Genomic DNA, 21,840 nt, shown 5'->3' with positions numbered 1-21,840 from the left:
CGTTTTAACAAACTATTATTACAGTCAAATAAATTCGCGTCTCATAGAATAAGCTTTTCGAAGAAACAATTTTCGCTCCTCTTTAGGAACTTGAAACTTGTAGGCTTTGATCTGTGTCAGGGACTCACCACATGTAGTGCTTATATGTAGATAACAAACATATGGCTACTTACTACCAGATTTTTTTAATGAAAACATTATGAAACAAAACTGAAAAATGAAATCATGAGTAGAAAAGGTACAACATTCAAGTGTCCAACAGATTAAGCCATGATCTAAAAATGTGACAGGTTTATATTCGAGAGAACAATACAGCACATAATGTTTAAATGTAATAAGCACCTTCGAGGACCTATGTATAACCTTGAAAAAAAGGGAAATCCAAATTGAAAAAATGAAAATAAAATTAGTAAGCACAAAAGGAAAGGACACAACTATATCCTCGGACCTCAAAAATGAGTCATGTGTCAATGATCATGATTCGGCGTTGCAGTGTATTTGCAATGCCGCTAGTGGTGCTCTCTTACATGTAGCTGTATTCATCATCCACCTCCGCAGTCACCATAACCACCTTGTCCCTGATGGAGAATGGGAGTCGGCGCTACACTGAATTTGCAGAAGTACCACAACAAATATGTTGCTTGCGTGTAGCTGTATTCATCATCCACCTCCGCAGTCACCATAATCACCTTGTCCCTGAGAGCATCGATGGAGAATGGGAGGTGGTGCTATAGTGAATTTGCAGAAGTACCACAACAAATTCGTTACTTCAGCAGCCGATGGAGGAAATCTAAAGAAAATCAATGGTTTTGGTTCGGAAACGGTAAAGAAATCTAAAGGAGTACATACTCACCTTTTTCAATGCAAGATGAATGCTGAAATTGTGTAAGCTTATGACTCACTAATGTAAAATGCACTAAACAAAAATAACCATTAGTTTAGCAAGCTGTAATATAGGGACTCAATGTGGTAATTTTATTTAAGTCAACATAAATTTCTATTCCATAGTTTTGCATACTTTTACCGATACTTTATGAATAAAAATCTAAATGAGTACTAAAATATGAAATATGGTAGATTCAACAACACATGATTGGGGATAATTTTACCTTTAGAAGGTAAAAATTCTTAACAAGCACAAATTGCACACCGCCACACCTTATGTGTCCTTCCGCACTCATTTGTGTCCTTGGCATCTGCCTCACTGCTGCTCCAGGCACGACCTTAAGTGATCCCAGCATAGAGGGTGAGACCACATGAGAGCTCGAAACTGTGGACACCATTATGAAGTTTACATATCTTTAGAACAACATCCACGTGAAAAGAAGTGTTGGCTCTTCAGTATTTAATTGATGAAGGTTAAACCACGATTCTTTTTACTCCCTCTGTCTCGAATTACTTATCGCAGATTTGTGAGTGTATAAATACGTGTGAATATAGACAATTCTGTGACATCTAATTCGGGATGGAGGCTGTATAAAAAATCGTTCCATATTTATCCATCTGATTCACTACTTCAAGATTATAAGTGGTGAGTTGAGACTTGGGAGGCGATTTTGCATCTTCAAAGCAGTACATCTCAAGAAGCCAGACGATCACGTATCAAAACTGCGCTTTTGATGTCAACTGAACGATGGAATCACCAAATCAGTTCCATTATTCTAACGCCGCACTGCTGTGTCGAGCACCCAGTACAAGCATTCACCTATCAGAAAATAAATCCATGCATACAACTATGCATACGAGCATTCAGTACAAGCGTTCAAAGAAAAAAAATTAGAACGGCCAATACCTTGATGTGTCCGATGTGGACGGACGGTAGGGCAGTGCAGAGGCGGAGGAGGATCTCGACGTCAGGGCAGTACAGGTGGCCAGATCAGCGTCAGCGAGTTGTACGGTTGTACCTGATCTCCCGGTCTTCCCGACCATGGTGGCGTTGGCGGCGTTCCGTGTGATGGTATCGAGAGAGGCAAGACGGGATGGGCGCCGCCAGGGTAGCGAGAGAGAAAAAAATGCTTAGGCCTTAATTATGGAGCAGATGGGATGACATGGATCGGATCTAATCGGATATAAAAGGAAATGCGGGATGACTTCCTTAGATAACAACATCGTGATTGATTGCACCAAAAGAAACGATAGCAAAATATATTTTCATGCCATAATCCCGTGAGCGTGATTGATGCATGTAAGCGCTGGCTTGATGTCAATCAGATGGAGCAAAGCTGAGACCTTCAGATTAAATTGGATGGTCCGGATTGTTTTAATGACGACCACCAAATTGCGTTGAGTGTCAAACGACCAACTCCCATTTAATAGTAAAGATAGGTATTTCGGACAGTCATATGACTTGGATGAACCTAACTAACTTTGTGATCCATTATCCATAAGGACAATTATAAGCTAGAATAGTCATATGACTTGGGTGAACAGCGGCGGTGTGACTCCTGGACCATAGGTGTGTGCTAAACAAGTGCGGTTGTGACTCAAGTGAAAACGGGTACGGTATTACCGGCGCCCAGTCAGTGGCGGAGTTTGAGCAATTTCCATGGGGGGTGGGGGGTGCAAATGGGTTTATAGGACAAAATTTTGACGTTTTGGGTCAAAATTGGAGGGGCAAATGGGCCAAATTTCACTAGATCATTAAAGAAATGTCCATGGGCTGGGAGAGGGGGGGGGGGGGGGGGCTGACTCCGTCATAGCTACGCCACTCCACCCAGTTGACATGTTTTTTGTATTTCTGATCCCATTTCACTCTCAGTTTGGCTCTCCTCCACCCTAGCACTAACTTTCACTTCTGGTTCTCATGTAGAAGTGTTGGTTCTGCTGCGGTGCAATGAAATTGATGTGCTGAAGAACAACAGGGGAGCAGAAGAAAGCATGTGATGAGAATAGTTTTTCTGATCTTTCACGATGCACCTTGATGATCCATATGACCGATAGATCTCGAACTCCCTTGACAGATTCAAGGATACCCAAATACACATGATTACTCTTGACAACTCAAGAACTCTCACATCTTTATTGGAAGAGACCTAGACGAACGTCCGAGACGCCGTCAAGGAACCAACCCCGCAGGGCTGATGTTGAGCTTCAGGATTACAAGATTTAATTCAAACAAAGCTAAACCTAACCCTAGCCGCACCACCACATTAGGCCTTGTTTGGTAGTGGAGTATTAGTGGGGATTAGTGGGGATAATTCCCTAGGGGATTGGGTTAATCCCCACCTGTCACTCAATCCCCACAAATATTGTCCCCTGCCAATCCCCAATCCCCTGTTTTGAAAAACACGCATTTGGTACTCAGGGTTTGTGCAATTCAGGGTTTGTGCACAAGCTCAAGCTCATAACAGCAAGACAAGAAACAATGGAGATATTTCAGCGTAAGTTACAAAAGATTCAATTTTTATGGCAACAATTTAACCCAAGTCTGTATAGTAAACATCCAACATGCATCAGGAATTAAAACACAAATTTTCAGTCACGTAATGCGCAACGGTTCGGCATAAATTAGGAGACTCTGTTCATTTTGGAAACTCTTGGAAACTCTGTTCATTTTGTTCATGTGATCTTCAAAAAACATCCATGTACCGTCAGCTGAAATAGCAAAAACAGTGAAGCAGAATTAGATCAATCCAACAGCAAGATCAAGAAGACAGCTGCTGTATAAAACTTGAAAATAGCAAAAATAATGAAACACTGGCTTCAAGTTTCACTAGCAGCAACTGGTTTTACATTGAAGTGCAGGATAAACACACGGCAAGCTCAGTCATAGAAAAGAAGATGCATATGCGTTGAACAAATTGAGCAAGCTACTCTATGCGTGCTTGTTTGGACATCAAAATCACAGGTTATAGCGCCCAAAAAGATCTGCAGATTTACTACTCGGCATATCGTGCTAAGTTCTTAGCCAATGCAGTCTTATCGTGCCTCCGCAGCGAAAACTAGGCAAACAACAGACCGGTTTCTGCAGCGAAAACAATAGATGCTGATTTGACTCGCGCTATAGAAGTATGAATAACCTTATCAAGCAAAGATTTGAGAAAATGGTACTGACTTTCACAGCATATCCAAACTAGAATTGTAATATCTACTAGATTCTGAGATAAAGAAGCAGGTCAACGTGCCATCAGAGTTACTGAATATACCACTGCCTTATCTACGCAATGTTGGACAGAAGACACACATGCACTTACTATAAACCATGGGCACTTTTAGGTCTTTCTATGAAACAAAATTTCATGGATGCAGTCTCCACTGATTTTGCACACAATTTTCATCATAAAACTATTTTAGGAACGGTTCTTCAAAGGAAAATGCTAAATACTACTAAAATGCTAAAGACTACCAAATGTACTCTATGCTATATGGTCTACAAGACACACATGTAATTGTAATCGACTTAACATGCTGAAATTTGTGTGCCTAGTCACACATGTATCCCAACCAACAATCTGTTCTAAAACCGAAGCATTGTCAAATTCATGCAGCCAAGTGGCCCTCCCTTAATTAAAACAAGGTACCAAACTAGTATAAAATGAATTGCAGTTTTATCTTCAAGATACAAAGCATGAACAAGTTATAGAGGATGATCACATGAATGTAATGTCGACAACAGAGCATGATCACAGGAGTTGGAGCTTACCTCATACTGAATGTGGGTGTTGATATAGGATCCCACGGAGGTGGGAGCTCTCCAACAAATGAATTTTTAGGAGAGAAATCCAGAATGTTCCACTTGCAGTTTGTTGTGGAAAATGGAGTTAAGAAAGAAACCACCTGAAAATATAACAAAGTACTAGATTCAGTTGAGGTGTATTCAGTTAGCTATTGCTTATTGGTTGGCAACGAACGAACAATTCCTTAACAAGAAGCAAGTGGATGACCAAACACCATCTATACCCTTGCCAGCACGCAAGCAATTTGACTTGGCAAATCACGCAACCATCAAAATTTTATGACCAAGAAATCAATTTGATTCTATGAACCAAGAAAGCAAACTATAGATAGTGAAGTACAGTAGCTTCCTGATTTGCCAGCCAGGCAACTAGCAGAAACACAAGTTGACTTTACATCAAAGAAAGAAGGAAATTTCATTTGTACGTATTAATTCCTCTACTAGTACAAATCCCCCTTCTATGCAATCTACAACTACCGAAGGTGGGAGCACAACGTTGGTTCCATGCTAGTTGGCACACACAGAGTGTACTAGATTCAGAGCTCAAAACCAAACTAGTCAAGACAATTCAACCAGCACTTAATTTTGTTTATCCTACCGTTTTCATTCAATTCTGCCTACAACTGCATATAGATATGGTTGACACAGCTAGCTGGCCACTGACAATTTATATAGGTGCCACTGAGAACAGGAGAAGTGTGCTGAATAAGATGTTCATCATATTTCTGAATAGGTGACACAGCTAGCTAGCCACTGACAATTTATATAGGTGACACAGCTAGCTAGCCACTGACAATTCTGCCTACAATTTATCCAAATGTGTTTTTTGGTCATCAGAATCTGTTTCAATATCTAAATTGCACACATAGTATGGCCAAGTCGTTATGGTGTATCGTGGCCTGAAAACTGTATCTAGGAGTTTGCTAATTTAATTTATAGTATGCGTACTACTATCGCCGATATCAAGATATATGCCATATACAATTCTCTGTTTTGTATTTCTAGTGAAAGCTGATTCATAAAGTTAGTCTTGTGTTAAAATGCTATAACACAACAAAGTTTGTTTCAGAGACACGGAAATGACTACAACAATCTGTACCATATCATACAACAACAATACATCAATACGAATTCTATATTTTTACATGTCAAGATAAACATTACATTGTCAAGTTTGTTCATGAGCGCAAGCATCACAAGGACAAGCATGGTTGTCTCTCGTCCTACTTACTCTAGCTAAAACCATGGAAGTTCAGTTCAGGGTGCAGCCGTGCAGCAACCCAAGCCCAAGATCTAGACGAGGTGATGCCATCATCAGCTCAAAATGATCCAAACCGTAAACAATTAACAATGACACAGTGTCCCAAGATCTAGACGAGGTGATGCCATCATCAGCTCAAAATGATCGAAACCGTAAACAATTAACAATGACACAGTGTTGCTTAATTCCCTGCACTGGAATGGGAGATATGCTCGTGACTAACAATACCGCGACAAAACTATCCTTCTTTACAATTGTTCCTTAAAACAGGAATCACTTTCACGATCCTTGGACGCCAAGAACCTCGAGACAGCCGACGACGCCAAGAACGAGCAGTAACCTAGATCGGACTCCAGACCAGCGGGCTCAGCGATAGAGAAAGAGAAGAGGGGTTACCTAGAACGAACTCCAGACCAGCAAGGTGTCGTCGACGGTCAGATTCCTACGGCGACGGCGGCGGTGCAAATTGGCTCGGCAGGATCCATCATGGCCTTTGCTGGCCGCCGGCCGCCGCTCGCCTCCTCTCGCTGCCCGTTGCCGCCGCTCGCTGCCGCCCCGATGCTCTCCCTCTCCCCCGCTCTACCTCTCGCCCCTCGCATCTCCGGTCGCCGCGGCGCCGCATCTCCGATCTGTACGTTTTGCGACACGAGAGTGGAGAACGAGAGACGAGAAGAGAAGAGAGCGGGGACGGGGATAATAAAACGCTAGGGTAGGGGTCGGGATTTTTTGGTAGGCCAAAAGTGGATCCACATCGGGGATTTGCGGGGATGTGCGGGGATTATTTGGGCCAAACCTCTACTACCAAACGGTCCTCCGGGGATTGGCGCGGATTCGAGTATAGGCGGGGATAATCCCGGCGAATCCCCGCGAAACCCCTGGTACCAAACAAGACCTTATATGGGGGAGATGGTGGCCGGCCAGCCCCTATTGGGCTGGGTGCCCCACTATGGGCTTAACCCTGGTTTGTCAAACAGACTTTAAAAACCGTTCGCCATGGCCGCCGCTTCACTCCGCTCCGCCCTCCTCTCCCCGGCCGCCGCCCTCCGCCGCCTCTCGCCCGCCCCGCGCGCACCCCTTTTCGCCCAGCCAAAGGTCTCGAATTCGCCGTGGGAGCTCGATTTATTAAATCTGAGGGACATTCGCGTCCTCGCAACATTCCGCTCACAGATTCTTGTTGGGTTCTGCAGAGATTCGATGGGGTCCGCCGGTTCTTCCCTGCCGCCGCCTCCATGTCGACGTCGTCGGGGACGAAGGAGGCGCCGGACAATAACCCGGGACTCCAGGCCAAGATTAACCCCCCCCCCCCCCCCCCCCCCACCAAGGGCTACTTCATGCAGCAGACAGTAAGTAAGCCGCTCCTCCTATTTCGCGATTCGTTCAGCTGCCGATTGAGCTTGTATGCGTACTATGCGGTTCGAGTATACGCTTCCGTGGGCTTGATCTTCGCTGTGGAGCAGAAGAGAGTATGCGGGTGGATTTAGGCAAAGCAATCTGTCGAACAGTTGGCGATCCTCTCGGTTTGGCCTTGCTTTGCTTATGTTCAGTTCAACACTTGCGGTATGGAGCTATTCTGTGTAATCCTGAAAATTATGTGCTTGGGTGCTGTAGCATAGGAAATTCATGTACGACTATCCTGGGCTTGCGTAGGTAATCGACATATGGAGCCGCTCTGTGGAGTGATGGGAATTATGTGTTTGGATGTAGCATAGGTAACTGATGTAGGAATTCCACTGGCTTGCATTGGAATAGGAGAGCTTCCAATGCTCTGTAATAGAATGAGGAATTTTTAGTTCTCCTGCGCTCACACCCATGAAGCTTCATCTGTTCTGCAAGTGGCTTGAAAATTTCTGGACCAGCTTAGTACTAGGAGCATTTCCGGTTGCCCTGATCGGTTGTTGTAAATAACGTAGTTGTGATGAACATGTCTTGCTTTCTTGTTTGATGGAATGGTACTGCTCCTGCCCGTTTAGGTGAAATAATATAATGATTTTTTTTCTGTTATTTTGCTTACAGATGTTCTGCGTGAAGGACCCAAAAGTGAGCTTCGACTTCTACTCGCGTGTGATGGGCATGTCGTGAGTTTTTTTTATCTCTTTACAGATAATGTATTTATGCATGTGGAGAAGGACATCAGCGGGCCATCCATTTTCTCAGTCAATAACTGTAATAAATTCTGGGTGCCTGTATGAAACGCACTGAAGATATTAGTTCTTGAGTACATGAACTGCAGACTACGAGTAGAGACTAAGGGGTTCATAGATATATGAATAAATAGGAACTGCACTGTGTATCAAATATAGTACTCCCTCCGTCCCAAAATGTAAGGCGTCTAAGGATTAGTCAAAAGTCAACGTTTTTTAGGTTTGACCAACTTTATACATAAAAATATAAACATTTACAGTACTGAATCAACATGAATAGATTCACCATAAAATATATTTTCTTAATATGTCCATTCGATATTGTAGATGTAAATATATTTTTCTAAATATTTGGTCAAAGTTAGTAAAGTTTGACTTTTGACCAGTCCTTAGACGCCTTATATTTTGGGACGGAGGGAGTAACATTACGAGTGCGCATGAAAACTATACCACTCTGTCATGTCATATTAACTGTTTTTCTTATCATATTTACCGCTCCTTTCTCCTTTTGTAAACAAAAAACTACAAGGTTGTTGAAAAGGTTGGATTTTCCCGATATGAAGTTCAGCTTGTATTTTCTTGGTTATGAGGTAAGAGGTTCTTGATTATGAGAACGATAAATCACTTGAACTTGAGATTGTACATGAATCAGCTAATGTATGTGGTTCTTTACCTTGCCACTGCTGATAGGATTTGTCCGCAGCCCCTGCTGATCCTGTCAAGCGGACTGTCAAGCGGACTGAATGGACGTTTGGGCAAAAAGCTACCATCGAGCTCACTCAGTATGTTTAGTTATTCTTGAATATTCTCCATATCTGAGTGAAAATATCATTGATTGTTTTTCAATAGCTGATGCCCTCTAATACATTAGTAAACTGGGGAAAGAGCAGCCCACGTCGCGAATATTGCCCACGTCGCGATAAGTTTTCTTCTTGCGCTTTCCTCCAACAGCGGGGAAAGAGCAATATTCTGTCAGTGCACAATTATTCACAATTAAATAGCTGAGAGAAAGAATTAGGAGTATACCTCTCCATTAAAATCGGTGTCAAACATTTTCTCTAGGGATGTAAAATGTTTAACCATTTTACCTTTCTAAAAACCCTTTGCCTTCTTACACTCAGCATGCTGAAATCAAAACAACATCAAAATGATTCTACAATAATAGACAATATATAGAACTAACTATCAAGATTAAAGAAAAGAACATGTGTTCTCAAAGGAGTACCTGTACTTTTCGTATCCATTCATTTGGTATTTTTCCAGTCTTGACACTATTACCAGCCAAGACTAGTCTGCAATAGGTCATTACCTTAAAGCATTTAGTGTCTAGTGAATTGTTTGAGAACGTCCTTCCAGTTGTTCTAAGCAAATCTTGTCGTAATTCGTCATATACTTCCTGTACGTCGACCAGTGCTAAAAATGACAAAGTTCTCATGTCGCTCTTCATTATGCTTGACCTAATGAGATTCGAACTTGTTTCGCAAAACTGAAGCTCAGTCTCGTCTGTCCATTTCACCTTCTCACTCATTTGAGGAATCTAAAAAAAGATAATACAATGATATTACCATACACATTCCCTGATTAATATTGAGATTGTCTTTTAAAAAATTTGAGATGAACCACGTACCTTACTGTAATCAGACTCGGGATGTTTGGCTTTATTTTTTTAAAGAACTTTGTCATTGTTTGGCTTCATTAAAAAAAAAATGAAGTCAAACATCCCGAGTCTGATTAGAGTAAGATACGTGCTTCCGTCTCAATTTTATTTGAAGACAATTCAATATTAATCAGGGAATGTGTATGGTAATATCTTTGTATTATCTCCTTTTAGATTCCTCAAATGAGTGAGAACGTGAAATGGACAGACGAGTCTAAGCTTCAGTTTTACGAAACATGTTTGAATCTCATTAGGTCAGGCAGAATAAAGAGCGGTATGAGAACTTTGTCATTTTTAGCACTGGTCGACGTACAAGGTGTATATGATGAATTACGGCAAGATTTGCTTAGAACAACTGGAAGGACGTTCTCAAACAATTCACTAGACACTAAATGGTATAAGCTAGTGAACTATTGCAGACTAGTCTTGGCTCGTAATAGTGTCAACACTGGAAAAAATACCAAAGGAATGGATACGAAAAGTACAAATAGTCCTTTGAGAACATATGTTCTTCTGTTTAATTTTGATAGTTAGTTCTATATATTGCCTATTATTGTAGAATAATTTTGATGTTGTTTGGATTTCAGCATGTTGAGTGTAAGAAGGCAAATTGTTTTGAGAAAGGTAAAACGGTTGAACATTTTACATTACTAGAGGAAATGTTTGGCACTGATTTTAATGGAGAGGTAAACTCCTAACTCTTTCTCTCAGCTGACAGAATATTTTTTGCTCTGATTTAATCGTGAATAATTGTGCATATTGCTCTTTTCACGCTGTTGGAGGGAAGCGCAATAAGAAAACTTATCGCGACTTGGGCAAGCTAAAGCCTTTGAATGTAGACCAGCAGCTGCCTACGGGGGCCGTCACCGCCACGAAGAAGAAAAATGTGACCTCCGGCGAGGGCGCCACGGCGAGCGTGGTTCCGCCGGGCGAGCGTGGTTCCGCCGGCTGGGACCCCCGCGTTTTCTGCTCACAAGCCACGGATGAGGCAGGCATTGGCTAGTATACTGATGCCCTCTAATACCTAAACTCATTTTATGATCGTGAATTCAAAGGCTACCATAATGGGAACTCAGATCCTCGTGGTTTCGGTATGTGCAAGGAAAGTTCATATGTAACTTTATTACTTATGCTTTTGCTTAAACTAACCATGAATCTCTTAGCTGCTGTAACACTTGTTTATATATTTTTGTTTATTCAGGCCATATAGGGGTAACAGTGGATGATGTCTATAAGGCATGTGAGCACTTCGAACGTCTTGGGGTAGAGTTTGTGAAAAAACCAGATGACGGTAAATTTATTCGCCTAATATTTTACATCAGTATTACTAGCACAAAACCAATGCGTTGCTACGGTATCACACTAATTTAAATTGTTATCGTTTATGTTAAAATGAATTGTAAGCATTGCTTCACTTCTACTTCTAAAACAAACTTGGATACAGCAGCTCAGCATAGACCCAAAGCCCAGCTAAGCCTCTCTCCTGTAACCCATACCTAGATCTCTAACCGGTGAGATTTTTTTTTAAAAAATCCCATGATGCCCCTAGTAATCTTCCACCTACTCATCGCCTCTTTTATGCAAACGCGATCAAATCCGAGCCCCCATCCCCCTTTTTGTCGATGGCGCCGTGCTCTACCCTCCTCATTTTGCATCGCGCGATGACGCCGCCCAATTCGAACCCTTTCTTTTTTTTTAACTTTTGAGTGGTATAGTTTTTATTGATTTTTTTTTTTTCATATCTAATGGAAATGATGTTAGTCATCTTCATATTCCTTCACGTGTGAACTTAAAATACATACCTATTCATTTATTAAACTAACTAGCTATTCCTATAAGATATTGTAGTTCCTAAGGGAAGCACGGATTCTAATCATACTTGCCACCACAGTACAAAACACAATTCTCATGTAAACATTATATCTGTGATCCGCGCAACAGCTTTCAAGTATATTATCATCCATTTACGGGGATATAGTTCTAGGCTATCTATAATTTGGCCTCCTGAACTGAACTCCCGCATGAACTGTTACAGCTATATTCAGATCGTTGGCCTGATTGCAAAGCAGGAAACAAATGGAATGGAAATTCCTCTTCTGTCATTAAAGAGGATTGACGAGCGGCAGACCTCTGTCCCATCGCGTGGCCATCACAAACGGAGCTGGAGGGAGCAGCGGCCGACCTTGCCACGCCCCTGCCTTTGCCGGAGACCATCCTATCGCTGCGAGCTCCGCTAACTCGAGGCCTCTATCAACGCCCCTTCCCTTGCGGCCTTGCCGGCGACCCCATCGCACGGTATCCCACCGCCACCGCTACTCCGAACGACACCGCCGACCGCTCCGATTTGGAGGACGCCGCTGGAGGATCTCGAGGCAGAGGGTTGGATGAAGGAAGAAGCACACAGTGGGGGGGGGGGGGGGGGGAGATGGAATGGCCGGCGCTAAGCTTCGGCTGCGACACGGTGGGGGCAGTTGGAATGTCTGGCGCTGAGCTTCGACTGGGACGGAGAGCACGAGAACACGAACACGATGTAGATCGGTGGCGGTTGCGCGAGGAGAATGGGCTCGGGGCGTTGAAAATTGGGATAGTTCTTTTTCTCCTCCAAACGTTAAGTTCACTTACCGGTGGCAGTGGTGGGTAATTTCCTCCAACTTTCGGGGTAGTTTAAAGTTGAACGAAATTTTTGGCAGAAACCTTACTACCTTTATTATTAGGTATAGATATGGTGTACCGGTGTCACATACGGCCTTCAAACTGAAGTGTTAATTCAATAGAAACGATGGTAAATGTTAAGGGATAAGCAAGAAACTTAGTTAAGTGGCTTGTATCCATAAGACTGGGATGTTAACAGTGGTATTATTTTAGTTACTCCGCAATGTTTGAACTTCATGTTTTTTTGGTTGGCGATTTGACATTTGTATGCTGGTACCCACCCATATGCATTGATGTTAGCTAGAGTTATCCTGAACTATTGATTGATTTCGTCACTTGAGTTGATCCGGCGTTACATGTACTTCATTTTGATCCGGCGTTACCTGTACTTCATTTTTTTGATGGTGATGCAATTTTTTTTGATGCCCACCTTTATGAATTGCTGCCAACTATAGTTGTCCCCAAACTATTATTGATTGATTTTGTCTTTTTGTGGAGCTGCTGAGCTATTCTTATCACCTTCCTATTTTCGTAGACAGCCAATTCGACATTACATGTTCCCACAATCTGTCTTGTATAATCTGAAATTTTGCATTTGTAATTTTTGTTAAGTTCTTAGCTTGTGGCATGAGTTAGTGCAGGTGTTCTTTCCACTTTTCTTCAAATGACTAAAGTCTGGCAGATGACTTTCATAATTTGTTTGTCATATGGTTTGTTGAGTATTGCAATGTGGCATAGGCTATAGTGCAAAGCAACTGGGTGGATCTTCTTTAAATCTAATATCTACTTCGCTTGTTTTAACCATTTTATCGTCTCTTGTGAAACTACTGCTAGGAATGGAGGAATATTTGCTGCTACTCACTAGATTCACTTCACAAGTTGATATATCTAAATATATGCATTGAAGTTTTGTAAACCTAGTTTAGTTTTACTCTTGCAATATTCAAACTACTCACATATAAAGGTAGAGCTGACGTAGAAATAGTTTGTTGATGATTGTTGATGACTGCCATAATTTCTTGAAGAACACTATGGTCACAGATGCTGATCTGATTTACCCTTAGAGCATCCCCAGCCGTTGGGGCTCCCCAGGCCGAAATCCGGCGTTATTTAGGGCCGGATGGATGTATTTTGTGGCCTGGGGAGGCCCATTTTTTCAGCCGCGAGCCCATGGTCGCCGATTGACGCGCACCCACCGCGTGCATAGCGACGGCGCAGTCACCGGGAAGGGCAATCGTCGGAGTTCCCTCGACGCATTGAACCGTCGCGAAGTGGTCTGGAGAGCCGAAACGACTCGTCGGGAACGGTCTAAGTGGCCTCGATGCGAGAACCGCCGTAATGGAGCACGAACTCCGCGGAAGAGCAACCGCCGCTCTCTTCGTCGATAGACCTACATATACGGTTTCCGACGGCTGACGCCATTCATCTGTTCTCTCCTCACCATCCTCCGTCAACCATGAGCGATCTCTCTTGGCCATCGGACACCGACAACGAGGGGAAGCCGCCTGGATGGCGCCATTGGTGGGATAAAGCTGCATCGCCGGCCAGCGACGATTCCCCCCGCCGGCCAGCGAGGACGAATGGGATGACGACGAGGAGGAGGACGAAGAGGCCGAGGAGCAGGCCAAGGAAGAGGCCGAGGAAGAGGAGGAGGAGCAGCAGGAGGAGGATGACGAAGAGGCTGAGGACGCTGACGAGGAGGACTCAACTTCCTCCGACGAGGAGGTGACGAGCCGGAAGCGTCGCCGCCACGACGATGAGGCGGGGCCATGTAGGAAGAAGTAGTTTAAGTTTGTTTTAAAGTTTTTATATGTAATTTTTATGTTTATTTGAATTATATTCGAAATATATATAATCTGTCTATGTTGCACCACTTGAGAGTTCAAAGCTTTCGTTCGACGAGGGTATTGCCGTAGATCGGGAAGACGAGGGTATTGCCGTACAAACCCAGGCCATTGTCGCCGACAAGTGGGGCCACCAGACGCGCGGGAAGTTTCCTCGCCGTTTCGCGCGCTTTTGTTTCGTCCGGAGTCCCCGAAAGCTCCCCGGGGGGCCGGGGATGGCGTGGGATCGCCGGATGAATTTAGGCCCAAATCCGGACGAAAACGAGGAACCGGGGGCGCGACTGGGCCGAATTCCGCCGTCCGGATGGAAAAAACGTCCCCGACGAGGCCCCCGAACGATGTTTTTTTTTTCCATCCGGACGGCGTAATCCAGGGAGCTTTCGGGGACTCCGGACGAAACAAAAGCGCGCGAAACGGCGAGGAAACTTCCCGCGCGTCTGGTGGCCCCAACTTGTCGGCGACAATGGCCTGGGTTTGTACGGCAATACCCTCGTCTTCCCGATCTACGGCAATACCCTCGTCGAACGAAAGCTTTGAACTCTCAAGTGGTGCAACATAGACAGATTATATATATTTCGAATATAATTCGAATAAACATAAAAATTACATATAAAAACTTTAAAACAAACTTAAACTACTTCTTCTTCCTACATGGCCCCGCCTCATCGTCGTGGCGGCGACGCTTCCGGCTCGTCACCTCCTCGTCGGAGGAAGTTGAGTCCTCCTCGTCAGCGTCCTCAGCCTCTTCGTCCTCCTCCTCCTCTTCCTCGGCCTGCTCCTCGGCCTCTTCGTCCTCCTCCTCGTCGTCATCCCATTCGTCCTCGCTGGCCGGCGGGGGGGAATCGTCGCTGGTGGACGATGCAGCTTTATCCCACCAATGGCGCCATCCAGGCGGCTTCCCCTCGATGTCCGATGGCCAAGAGAGATCGCTCATGGTTGACGGAGGATGGTGAGGAGAGAACAGATGAATGGCGTCGGCCGTCGGAAACCGTATATGTAGGTCTCTCGACGAAGAGAGCGGCGGTTGCTCTTCCGCGGAGTTCGTGCTTATGCTGCAGGAGACAACCGAACCACAAAATTTTGATCTATTTGGTATACTCCAATATCTCGAACTCTACTAAATACATTGAAGTATATATGTACCCACATATGATTTTCCCTCATACGAGAGATTATAAACATGTCAAATGTCAAGCGCATAGTGTTTATGTATACTACCAGGATAGCTACCATAGATATTTAGGACAGTCATATGACTTGGGTGAAACTAACGTTCATGCATAAGACCATACATCTAGAATAGTCACATAATTTATATGTTCAACAAACTGGCTCATAAGTGCATTCTATGCATGAGAGAAATTCCAAAAGAAAAGAAGAGGCACGCTAATATTGTGTTTTACAAAAAAAAAAAAACAGACTCGTATCTCCCTTCGTTCATATTACTTGTCGTTGATTTAGATGTATCTAGACACATCCAAATGAGCGACAAGTAATATGGAGCGGAGGAAGCATGGAGTGCATACTCTTTACTTAGACCCTTTGAGTGTACATTCCATCTTGTTCACTTCTTCATTTACTTATTGCAAAAAATACGGCAAGGTTACTTAAAAGGTTGGATTTTTATGCTTGTACTTTTTTTTGGATTAATGTTTGTGCTAGTGTTGGTTGCGTTGTTGGATCTCCGTTGTTGTGTAGTCCATGTATAGGCGCAATCGTTGGTACAGGGTTTGGTTCTAAAATGTGTAGTTCTTCTCGTTGCACCAACAATTCGCTTATACTCCTACATGGCAGCATAAAATGAAGAGCGGTTAACAAAACTTCACAATGCGACATTGTTCTTCTTCACATGGCTTGGAAGAATGTTGCATGTGCTCGCTATGTGCATCTTGTTAGTATTTAGAAGCTTCCCAGTGTTTTGGTACTACGGTACTTTTATTTGTGTTGTAGGACAAGGGAAACTTGTCGGACTTATCAGTGAACTCCGTGTTGTCGGCGGTGCCACTTCGGTATTTGCTCGTGCCAGATAGGTACTTCCCAATTCGAAAGAAAAACATCATGAAATGGCCCGCTGCTCCGTCCACATTCGTCTTGAACAAGGTTGTTGCGTTCATCAAGAATGGGGTCCCAATGGATAAATGATTCATGTGAAAGGGCCTTAAAGCTGTTGCAGATGTTGTTCGCAAGTTCTCTAAGCGTCGAGTTCACCCGGAACAGATCTACAACCATTTGAGATATTGGAGAGTAAGGTGGTTTCATGTCCTCAAGCTCAAAAGGCTCGAGGATATGCGCAGGGCAGAGGAGACAACAAACAATCGTGATGGATGGCGATGTGTACTTTGCCCATATCAAGGCCGGACCAATTTAACATTTCTTTCAGTTCATTCGCTTCGTCCTAATGTATTATTACCTGTGAGGAGCCGCCTCAGATGGGGTGGTGGTGGTGGTGGTGGTGATGGTGCTTGTTGTGGTGCTGATGATGATCATGTATGTTTTGGGAGTAGCTAGGCTTGATGAAAACTGTTTCCAACTCTATATATTATGCGAGGTGGTATATATTGACCTCTCGGGTGGTGAATTTGTGATGCATCATGAGCAGTTGTTCGTAAACTCGTGGTGCAACACTATCATCGTGACTATGATCCACTGCTACTACTATGCTAGTCCTAATGATTATGTGCTATATATTAGCCCTTGAATGAGTGTCAATTCTATCAAACCCATTATGTTCAATGTTCTCTTTGCTTGGTAATCTCAGCACATAGCCGACAAGATAGCCCTATCAGGAAACTGCATGTACCAAACGGACGATCGATTAGCTGAAGCACAAATTGTAGGCAACCAAACAACGGAGGCTTGGCATCATCCATGATGCATAAAATGAATTGTTGACATCCAAACAAATTGCAAAACGTGAATTGAAGGTCGCACTATCCTGCAGGGCTTTCCTAGAACAAAGTTCCCATGTGCGAAAAAAATGGTGCGAGCAACCAAACTCACCCTGCGTGTCTAGCAATTTCTGATATATGTTCCACCCACCATGAATGGAACAACTCTAGCCAACTATATAATAGAAATATAGAAGAGAGTGGATTTTTCTTTTTGCTAAGGGTACATAATATTTTTTTTCTAACATATGACTTGGCTTCGAGATCTTATGGGTTTCAACTCTAGCCTACCCCAACTTGTTTGGGACTGAAAGGTTTGGTTGTTGTTGTTGTTGTATTCTGCTTCGATATATATTTTCATTTTTCATTGAAGAAAATAATATAATAATCTTATAATTTAGATACAAATTGGACAGATTTGTTAAACGGGTAGCGCAATGGTAGGGCCAGATTTGAAGGCTGTGAAGTCCCGAACCGACTCGGACTCTGAACCGACTCGAGCTCAAAGTGTACCACCACCGCCTCGTACACGTACCCAGTCTTTATATAAGTCAGAGCTCAGAGCTCCCTCAGCTATCTATGGAGCTGCAAGCGCCGGGGAATTTGTTTGCGCCACAGACGATCGCAATGGCGCGTCCGAGGCCGACAGCAAAGTGCAGGAGCGTGTACGTCCCGCCGCCTAGGGCAGCAGCGGCGGCCGACTACGCCGCCGGCGACAAGGCCTGCCCAGCCTACCAGCGCCAGACCTGGGACGCGCTGAGACGCAGCATCACCGGCCACGTGAACAAGGCCACCGCCGCCAACATCCGCCACGTCCTTCCAGAGCTCCTCGCCGAGAACCTCGTCCGCGGGCGCGGCCTGCTCTGCCGCGCGCTGCTCAGGTCGCAGGCGGCCTGCCCGGCCTTCACCGACGTGTTCGCGGCGATCGCTGCGGTCGTCAACTCCAAGATCCCGGACGTCGGCCGGCTCCTCCTGGTCCGTCTCGTGATCCGGCTCAGTCGCTCCCACGCCACCGGCGACAAGACACAGCTGGCGGCCGCGGCGAGGTTCGTGGCCCACCTTGTGAACCAGGGCGTGGCGCACGAGCTGCTGGCGCTGGAGCTCCTGGAGATGCTGCTCGCCGAGCCCACGGACGATGGCGTGGAGGTGGCGGTGGGCTTCGTCACGGAGTGCGGCGCCGCTCTGAGCGAGGCGTGCCCCCGTGCGGTGGACGCCGTGTTCGATCGGCTCCGGAGCATCCTCGTCGACGGCGGCGTCGACAAGCGCGTCGGGTTCTTGATCGAGGGGGTGTTCGCGGTCAGGAGAGCTCGGTTCCGGGGCCACCCGCCTGTCCGGCCGGAGCTGGACCTCGTGGAGCAGGAGGATCAGTTCACGCATCAGGTCGAGATCTCGCTCCAGCTTGACCCCGAGACCCATCTCGACGTGTTCGTGGCAAGCGGCACTTTCCTCCAGGACGAGGCTGCCTACGATGACCTCAAACGAAGCATGCTCGGAGACGACGGCCAGGACGAGGATGACAACGAATATGACGAGTCCGAAGACGGGGATGATGATGATGAAGACACGGATGTGACGATCAAGGACGAGACGGAGACGAACCTGATGGGCCTCCGGCGGACGATCTACCTGACGATCATGTCGAGCGCGGGCGCGGAGGAAGCGGGTCACAAGCTACTGTCCATCGTGAGGCCCGGCCATGGCCAGGAGGTGGAGCTGTGCGGCATGATCGTCGAGTGCTGCAAGCAGGAGCGGGCGCCCAAGACGCGGTTCTACGGCGAGCTCGGGCAGCGGCTGTGCGGCGTCGGCCGGGCGTACCAGGCCGGCTTCGAGGCGTGCTTCGCGCGGTGCTACGCGGCGGCGCACCGCATGGGCACCGACGAGCTGCGTGCCGCCGCGGGGTTCTTCGCGCAGCTGCTGGCCGCCGACGCCGTGCCGTGGGGCGGCGTGCTGGGCGGCGTCAGGGTCACGGAGGAGGACACCACGTCGTCGTCGCGCATCTTGGTGAAGACGTTGTTCCAGGAGATGGCGGAGCAGCTCGGGGTGCGGGTGCTCGGCCGGAGGATGAACGACGGCGATGACCCCGTGGTCCGTGACGCCCTGTTCCCGAGGGACTCTGCCAAGAACGCGAGGTTCGCCATAGATTTCTTCACGGCGATCGGTCTCGAAGGAGTGACTCAACCTGCGAGGAAGCTCTTGTTGTCCGGTAGTTAGCCATTCTGACATTCTTTGCTACTCCCTCCCGACGAAATAAGTGGACCTTGTTTTAGGTCAAACATTTTAAAATTTGATTCGAACATCATTTATGCCGCTAATTTATTACCACTAGATTTGTTCAAGAGTGTTGTTTTATAATAAATAAACAAATTTAATACTATCATATATGTTGGTATTTTTCATATAAAGTTGGTCAATTTTTTTGACATAAGGTAGATGTGTATTTATTCATGATGCGATTGATCAGGATAATAATTTTTTGAAAGAACTTGAAAATTCCATTTTATAAACATTTAACATACTCCTCTTTATAAGTTGCTTAATGGATATTTTTATAAAGTTAATGTTGTAATGGCTAATTAGGATTACTATTACACCAAAAATTAAGGAAAACCCTAACTAGCAGCCGGGGGAACTCCTGCTTGCACGCATCATGCGTGATGCGTCCCAACGGGGTCCACCCACAACATTTATATTCTCGCTCTACCTTTATTCGTTATTTCCCACAACGGAGAGAAACTACCACGTGATTCCCGCATGCCTAACAGCTCGAGTTCCTCCGGTCGCAGCTCCAACATGCATGGGACCTCATAAATATTAGTGAGATAGATTTTGATCTATGTTGGTTGGTATCGTTCTGTTCGCAGTGCATCAAACTATATTATGCTTGTATGAGGTGAGAAGTCACCGAGATCGAGAAATACATGGTGCCAATTTGGGGGATTAGGAGTTGAATTCGGAGTGAATCTAGGAGGTTAAGGTTTTAAATAACGGAATTGGTGAAAATTAGGCATCTTAGATTTATTAAATCTCATTCACCTACTCGGCCATTAGAGCATCTCCAGTCACGTCCCCCAAACCGCGCCGGATCGAGCGTTTGGGGGACGTGTTTTGTTCGTGCCGCGTTTGGGGGACGTCGCTCCCCAGCCGCGTCCCCCAAACGCCGCCCCAATCAGAAATTCAAATAGATGCATTCAAAAGAGATCGTTCCCGCCGATTCGTCGCGATCAGAGTAGCGGCGATCAAAGTACTAGGCGCGCGATCATATTACAGACCGGTGGTGCATGCAAATTAGAAGAAGGGGTTGGGCGACGGCGTCGTATCCTGAGTCGACGCAGGCCCGTCGAGCACGATGACCTCGTCGCGATCTGCATGTTGCTGTGCATGGTGCGTCTGCTCCGTCGCTGACGCAGAGGCCGACGCAGGTGTAGCAGTAGAAGACGCGTCAGCCTGCTCTTCTTCTTGTTGCCGCGCGCCGCCGATGCCGCTGCCAGGGCCGCCGCGTCCGCCGCCGCCATTTTGGCTTCGATGTCGTCGAGGATCTGGCCTTTGAAGAAGTTGTGCGCCGCTCGCGTCCGGGGAGACATTCCCTCTGTCGACGTTCTCAGCAGGGACATGTCGTCCCTGCGTTTCTTGAGCTCCAGCTTCTCCTCTTGCCTCTTGAGCAGCTCGGCCCACCTTTGGTCGGTCTTCTTGTCGCGGGAGATAAAGGTCGAGGAGACGTCAGCGAGGCATTTCGTGATCGACGCCTGCGTCTTTTCAGATGACGCAGCGTCGGCCAAGGCGGCCTTGGCAACCTTGTTGCCAGTAGGACGCCCTGTCGAAGTTGCCAGCGGCGCGTCCAGATCAATGACGTCCTTCCCCTTGGACAGCGACAAGCGCGTCAACCGCCAATTCTCATTCATTTTGAGCTTGCCATAGCAATGCATGAGCACGAAAGACTTGTGACCTTCCGAGTTCTTCGAGTACAAATCCATGGCCCTATCAAACTAACCAAAGGAAGCAGAGTCATTTCATCGAACACAATGTAGGCGCTACGGATTATGGAAGAAAGAGTCGTACCAGTTGGGCGACGTCGGCGCCGCTGTCGCCTCTGGTCTCTAAGTCGTGATGGTACCCATGGAAGGAGTTCACCGACGCCTGGATGATGGCCCATCGCGTCGACATTGCCTTCTGGCTCCTCTTCATTGGCACTTTCTGGTAGTCGATGTTGATCAGCTTGCGCTCATCGAACTCGGCCTTGATCCTCGCCCAATACTTCCCGCTTTTTTGGTTTGCGCCGATGATGGAGTCATGGCTCACCGTCGCCCACGACTCGCACAGACAAAGATCTTCCAGAGGCGTCCACTTCGGGCCTCGTGTGCCCGACGCCTTCTTCTTCTTCTTCTTCGTCCTCACGCCGTCCGCGTCTACCTCCACGAGATCATCATCACCGGCACCCTCGTCGTCCTCTTCCTCGCCGCCCTCTTCGTCCTCATCGTCGTCCTCCACCCCGTCCTCTTCCTCGTCGTCCTCCTCCTCAACCCCGTCGTCCTCCTCAGCATCGGCGCCGTCGTATTCGAGCGGACCCCTGCGGCCGGTGAAAGGGTCGCCGTCCGGACCGGGTCCTGGCTCGCGCTGCTCGTACGCCGGGGAGTAGAGGTTGTTGGGGTTGAAGCCTCCGTGCGGCAGCGCTTCCTGGTAGTGCGGCGACAAGTTAGGCGTCACGCACCCGGGAGTGGCGGAGGG

At 46.2% G+C, this 21,840-nt stretch overlaps 2 protein-coding genes and 1 long non-coding RNA gene across 5 annotated transcripts; 2 read left to right on the top strand and 1 right to left on the bottom strand.

Annotated features, from left to right (window-relative positions):
* Positions 1 to 3,357: 3,357 nt before the first annotated feature.
* LOC127331203 (uncharacterized) lies at positions 3,358 to 6,753 on the bottom strand. Its single transcript, XR_007869664.1, has 3 exons — positions 6,333 to 6,753; positions 4,643 to 4,776; positions 3,358 to 3,594 (listed from the first exon to the last, which is right to left on the bottom strand). It is a non-coding gene; the product is annotated as an uncharacterized lncRNA (long non-coding RNA).
* Positions 6,754 to 6,878: 125 nt separating this feature from the next.
* On the top strand, positions 6,879 to 16,786 carry LOC127331202 (lactoylglutathione lyase-like). 3 transcript variants are annotated; one of them, XM_071825864.1, is made up of 8 exons: positions 6,879 to 7,028; positions 7,124 to 7,279; positions 7,950 to 8,011; positions 8,607 to 8,667; positions 8,768 to 8,859; positions 10,322 to 10,825; positions 10,936 to 11,025; positions 16,181 to 16,786. In XM_071825864.1, exons 1-6 carry the CDS (start codon positions 6,930 to 6,932, stop codon positions 10,386 to 10,388), a joined length of 537 nt encoding a protein of 178 aa, XP_071681965.1. In that variant the 5' UTR covers positions 6,879 to 6,929; the 3' UTR covers positions 10,389 to 10,825; positions 10,936 to 11,025; positions 16,181 to 16,786. The 3 variants fall into 3 exon arrangements, with proteins under 3 accessions (XP_071681965.1, XP_071681966.1, XP_071681964.1); XM_071825865.1 differs by lacking the exon at positions 16,181 to 16,786 and adding an exon at positions 11,804 to 12,546; XM_071825863.1 differs by lacking the exon at positions 16,181 to 16,786 and adding an exon at positions 11,770 to 12,546.
* A 753-nt stretch (positions 16,787 to 17,539) lies between these two features.
* LOC127331199 (pre-mRNA-splicing factor CWC22-like) lies at positions 17,540 to 19,420 on the top strand. The gene has a single exon (XM_051357270.2). It carries the CDS (start codon positions 17,698 to 17,700, stop codon positions 19,327 to 19,329), a length of 1,632 nt encoding a protein of 543 aa, XP_051213230.1. The 5' UTR covers positions 17,540 to 17,697; the 3' UTR covers positions 19,330 to 19,420.
* The last annotated feature ends 2,420 nt before the right edge of the window (positions 19,421 to 21,840 follow it).

Source organism: Lolium perenne, chromosome 2 (assembly GCF_019359855.2).
Source record: "Lolium perenne isolate Kyuss_39 chromosome 2, Kyuss_2.0, whole genome shotgun sequence".
NCBI classification, from domain to species: domain Eukaryota; kingdom Viridiplantae; phylum Streptophyta; class Magnoliopsida; order Poales; family Poaceae; genus Lolium; species Lolium perenne.
Note: the sequence above shows the minus strand (reverse complement) of the source record. Positions and strands in the feature narration are given on the sequence as shown.